We start from the raw sequence: 5,838 nt of genomic DNA, 5'->3' as shown, positions 1-5,838 counted from the left end.
CAGTTTTACCTTATAAAATTAACTTATTTCGGGATGGTACTACCCAGTCTGCGTTTACTTTACGTATAACAATGTGTAATAAACATCTTGACACGCGTGAAGATGCAATTTGCAATCAATTAGCAACCGATTATCGGGTTAAAATAATCTTTTTGTTTTGTTGTCATTACGGCAGATTAAATGGTTGATGCCTTTAATTTCCATGGATCAAATAATTAATAAATAAATCGGCAAAATAATGAATGGTTTGATGAATTTCTTTACGTTGTCGCCACCGTCAGACAGAATCTTAGTCACAGGCACGGGTCCAGTGTATTTTTTCTTTAATATAAAAATCCTTTTTTTTTCCACACAAATATACTTTTTATATGTTAGTCAAATGAAAAAAAAAATGATGACAAAAAATCCGGTCACAATATCATACACGACACTGTGACCGGATTTTTGTCATCATTTTTTTTTCATTTGACTAACATATAGAAAGCATATTTGTGTGAAAAAAGGTTGTTTTTTATATTAATCAAAAGAAAAAAAAATACACTGGACCCGTGTCTGTGATCTTAATAAGTAATTAGTAAAGGTGTTTGCCAAGTTTTTTTGAATGTCTTTAAAAGTTAGGAATGGATTTGAAATGTTATCCTGTATCAGGGTAGATTTCTCGGAAGCACAGAGCACCAAAAACACAGCCCCCGGGCCATGCATTTACATAGTAGGCCCACAACAAAAAGAAGCTGTAATGGAAAAATATTTCAGACAGGTTGCTTCAAACATCCAACAACATTTTAAAATACAAAACTTGCTTTAGAGGTATACCCACTTTCATTCAAAAGTCACCCTATATAGCTAGAATATCACCATTTGCTTATGGGAAGTAACAAAAATTTTCAACGCGCCGCGGGAAAGGAAACCTCTCCAGCACCGTCCCTACCGTTCCCAAGAAAAAAGGTGGCTCCAACTTTTTTCAGCCCAGTGTGGGCCCTGAATGTGAACAAGATTTGGCAACGATCCGAAATTCTTTTCAAGGATTGTCAAGTATAAGAAAGGTTTAATTTATTATAGTGGAGTTTATGTACTTACGCGCTGCTTATCTCATGGAAAATTTGGTGGAAATGGAATTTTCCGCATACTGGTCCGGGACAAGTTCGATGTGTATAGTGATTCCTTATTAGATGTTTCATGCCTCGTAAACTAACCAATTTTGATCTATCGACTTTTTAAACAATATGAGAATAATGCAGCATGTTTTTGAAAACACAGTGAGAATAAATCGCAGAAAAAATGTACAACCAAATATGTTAGGAGGTAATACAATTTGTATACAGTTGTAGATAACTACGAAACATTTTACAAAATGCAATCAGTTGAACTTCACACGCGAAAACCTGATGATTAAAATCAGCAATATATCAAAAGTAACTTTTCTGCATCTTGGTTCTTCGTTAAACAATGATATTGTTTCGCATTTTCATAGATTTAAACTGATAATAAATGTGCATTGAAATTCCGGCATATAAATGGACATTGACTTTACATTACTGCTGTGTTGACAGCAGAAATAGCGGTCCAGTACTAAGACTGTCTACGAAACCAAGGATAACGAGTTCTTTATCTGAAAATTACGAACATTGGGATCAGTGTTCAGTATACACCTGAAAATGATAGACTTGCTATTTGCCGAGTGCACACTTGTTTTCTATCGTCGTTAATATAAAGTAGACTAGTAAATATTCGTACACATGCATAATCTCATAAACACTTCTTTAATATATATTCTCTGAAATAACAAATAACTGGCTCAACTGAGACACCATACTTTAAAGGAAATTCAGTTTATTCACCACGAGGTTCAAAATGCACGGGGGTCTCGTGATAATACATGCCTTTAATTTCACATAGTTGAAGTGTAAACAAATAGTTAAATTTGCTTCGTTTTATTTCTCACGGAAAAGATCGGAGGGTTTTTTATATTGGAATAATTATAGAACATCTATGCATTTAAAGTTGAAAGTTGATTGTTTTCTACAGGACGTAAAGCTGAAACAATTAAGCACTTTTACTTTTTCAGCAATGTTCCTCAGGTGAACTTTGACATTGTTTACGAAGAGAAATCAGTTTTGTGTCATCTTGAAATGCGTTGTTCGGCTGAAACGTATAGTTCCCGGAAAAGATCTAAAATGGTTTATTTTGGGGATTTTTGTTTTATTTATAAATTCAACACAATGTGTAATATTTCCAGTTTTTGAAAATGATTGAAATTCAACTTTATTTTAGAAAAAGTTTCGATCTTTCAGTAATATTTTGTCAGCCGATGCTTACAAATTTTAAGTGAAACGGCTTTCTTGTCCAAGGGAGGTGTGTAAAGCGAAAAATTATCATTACACATTGCGTTTATTCTTTAAATGTGAAGGATCGGTAACACATTAAGGAGATCGGACAGTGAAAAACTATACTAAATGGATATCTCTAACCATGAATAAGGAGACATACATATTTCAGTAAGGAATCTCAGGTAAAAGAACAATCATATATTTTATTCCTCGAAATAAACATGGCGGCGAAATATTTTAGAAAAACTGTGCACGTGTTTTGCGCATTAGAATGTTTAACGACATTTTCTTGAAAAAGTAACGCTCGTATGCACTATTTTGGCATTTCTTTGATTTGAAAATAAATGTTTTATAACAATTTAGGTTGCATACGATACCGAAATTTTGCACCAAAAATGTTCACTCATTTTCTTCCAAAGCACTGTGGAGATAGGGTTCAGCGTAGCTTTCATGCTCGCAAGTTTACCAACAGATATATCTTTTCAATTTTTATCATATATTTTTTGTGTCCTTGCATTTCGAAAGCTGTTTCGAGGGTTCTGATTTTTCACATGGATTTCTAATTTCAATTTGCGGAAATACCTTAACACATGTAATAATTCTATCAAGTTAGAAGTAGTAGATCCAAGTTTTCTTTAGTTGTTAAAAGCAGAACCTCGAGTCAATTTCAAGTCTTGAGGTCAATGTGACCTTCTCATCCATTTAATATCAATGGTCATTTACTGACCACAGAAAATCAAATCATTCCATGATTGTCGGAGGCAGCATATCAAAGGGTTCTTTAGGTGTTTTCAGTCTCGCTCTGACCTTACCCTTTGACCAAATATTCTACCGACCGACAGACAAACAGACAGACAATAGGCAAACCAATATACTTCTTTTTTTTCGAAGGGCCTTATTAAATAATTATTGTGTGAGTAATACATATGAAAATAAGTTTATACACCACTTCTTTCTAGTCATCAAACAACTCTAAATTCTTTAAACTTGCGATAATTCTGGGGTCTTCACTAATGTCTTCTGTGCAAGAAACAATCAATGATGTAGACGTAGAGGACATGAAATAGAGCGCATTACCTTTTCGGAACGCGTTAAACTATAACATTATTATCTAATTGTTAAAAATGAATTAACATGACAGATTCAAGGCGTTTATGAATATATACGTAAAATTTACACAGTCTTACCTGTGTAACACCAATCCTCTTTGTTTGCGCAGTGAGCTGCCTCGAAGCCGGAAGTGACGGTAACGACTCTGGAACACTTTCACTGTATTCTGTAAAATCACTGTAACGCGATCGGAAGCTCTGACTACTTGGTGGTAGTGAGGGGGTTTGTGGATAACCTATTTCGGGTAATCTGAATGGAATATAGTCCTCATCTTCTTCATCTTCATCAGAATCATATTCTTCACTGTCATATTCACTATCCTCATCGTCGTCATCATCATCTTCCTCTTCAGCTCGCGTCTTATTTGTTTTAGCAGTTTTTGGAGTTTCCGCTTTGCGACCGCTAGCAGCAGTTGCTTCCCTGTCATCATCATCCTCGTCGTCCTCATCCTCGTCATATTCTTCTTCGCTTTCTGACACGAGTTCATATCGTGGTTTTGGATACCCGAATACATACTTTGATCTTGCTATTCTCATATCTCTCTTCCTCAACCTCCGTGGTTCTTCCATATTCTCATTCCAATAAGGGTTGAACTTAAAAACTCCTGGTTGCGTATGCCCAGTCAGTCCTGTGTGCTGACAGGTAATTTTGTCATAAAGCATTGAACCAACGAACTTGTTACTTCGGTTTGGAAAACAGCTGCATGCTTCATGGCTATCGACAATCTCAGCACGCGGTCCTGGTGTTCCTTCCTACACGAAACGAGTATTTTTGTACATGGTTGATGCTACTTTACATGATAATGACCCATAGTTTAAAACAAAGGCGATCAGCTATATTGTGCTTTTTACCAAATTGCAATTACACATGAATTAAAAAAGACAATATAAACATGTAATGCTTCTTACAAACCAGACAGGATTTTCCCGAGTTTTTGCCGATGCTAGAAAAACTCGTCTTACACCATGGGGTGTAAGATGAGTCAGGTGCTACAATTTATGTATGTATGCATAAATTCTGTTCGGTTACGTAGGAGGACCACTTCAGGTATAAATTCATACGCTACTATGATAAAATAAAATAGTGCTCGAAAGAAAAGCATTCATTTTTCTTCATTTTTCTATTAACTGAAGATATACGGCATGCAAGAAAAAGAATCTATCATTAGATGAAGGTGCAGATTGAAATATCTGGCTCTCGTGTAACTGTTTTGCGGTAACTCGGCAGAGCCTCGTTACCGCCTAAACAGTAACCATTGAGTGTAATTGTTTTAATTTATTCAATGTATGTTATACATAACTTGATCCCAGCCAGCATGACTATATCGGCCCGATATAGGTATAATGTCGGAATGTCGGCAAAATGTGCTGACGTAGGGCCGACGTCGGGCCGTTGTAGTGCCGCAAAATATTGAAATCGGTATATCGACATCAATCAGTGTAATTATTTCGTACGTCGGATTGATATCGGGCCGATATTGGATTCTCTAACTGTTTTTATACATGTGTTAATTTATTAAGCAAATATGATGTATGCTAGAGTTGATTAAACTAGGTTCCAAACAAAATTTGTAGACAGTATTATTCAAAATTTTATTTGACAGGGAGGTAATAATTAAGATGCATTTTTATTGTTATGTAAAATGCCGCCATAGACATATTCATATTTACAAAAATATGAAAATATAAATATGTTTAAAATTGTAATTGAACAATTTTAAAAGTGTTAAGAATACACAGAAAGCTTACGTAACTGTATAAAACATGCAGTATATAGTTGTGAAAAATATTATATCAATAAAATCAAATAAGCATCATACACATGATGCGAGACACATCAGTTCTCAAGAAAATTACTCTGAGAATTTATGAAGTGTATATTTTAAGAAAACGTTGATGAAGCACTGCGTGCCACACTATTTGGCGACCACGATATGATCTGCCAATATCTGGCCGATAGCATTTTGATGTTGGCCAAATATCGTTTGCCAATATCGGACCAATGTCATTATGATGTCGGCCCGATACCGTCTACCGACGTCGGGCCGACATCATTCCTATTTGCAGCCGAAATTGAAGCCGATATCGGGCCGTTATAGACAACGACGTCGGTCTGTTATCGGGCCGATATAGAATGCTGGCTGGGATATACTTTCATTATTAATAAAAGTTCCAAGAAATTATGTGACCAGTTAACAAAACAGAATATTGTCTAACCTCTCTCGCATATTCAGGTGGTAAATAGTAATCACTGTATATAGTTCTGTCGTCGTCGGAAGATTCTTCTTCCTCTTCCTCCTCTTCTTCATCTATCTGAGAGGGTCGTTGGGATCCTGTAAGTAATTTAACTGGCAGCTTTATTGTGAGGTAGCTCGTGTTCCGTAAAAATAAATATGTATGTT

At 35.5% G+C, this 5,838-nt stretch overlaps 1 protein-coding gene across 1 annotated transcript; it reads right to left on the bottom strand.

The window, feature by feature from the left end:
* Positions 1-3,514: 3,514 nt before the first annotated feature.
* On the bottom strand, positions 3,515-5,769 carry LOC128554061 (uncharacterized; the record flags this gene model as incomplete). Its single annotated transcript, XM_053535275.1, has 2 exons — positions 3,515-4,189; positions 5,654-5,769. Coding segments are annotated over 2 exons (791 nt in total), but the record flags the coding sequence as incomplete, so codon positions are not given.
* Between the last annotated feature and the right edge of the window lie 69 nt (positions 5,770-5,838).

This window comes from Mercenaria mercenaria, unplaced genomic scaffold (genome assembly GCF_021730395.1).
Source record: "Mercenaria mercenaria strain notata unplaced genomic scaffold, MADL_Memer_1 contig_468, whole genome shotgun sequence".
Lineage (NCBI taxonomy): Eukaryota > Metazoa > Mollusca > Bivalvia > Venerida > Veneridae > Mercenaria > Mercenaria mercenaria.
The sequence above is the reverse complement of the archived record's forward strand: the minus strand, read 5'-3'. Positions and strand labels throughout refer to the sequence as shown.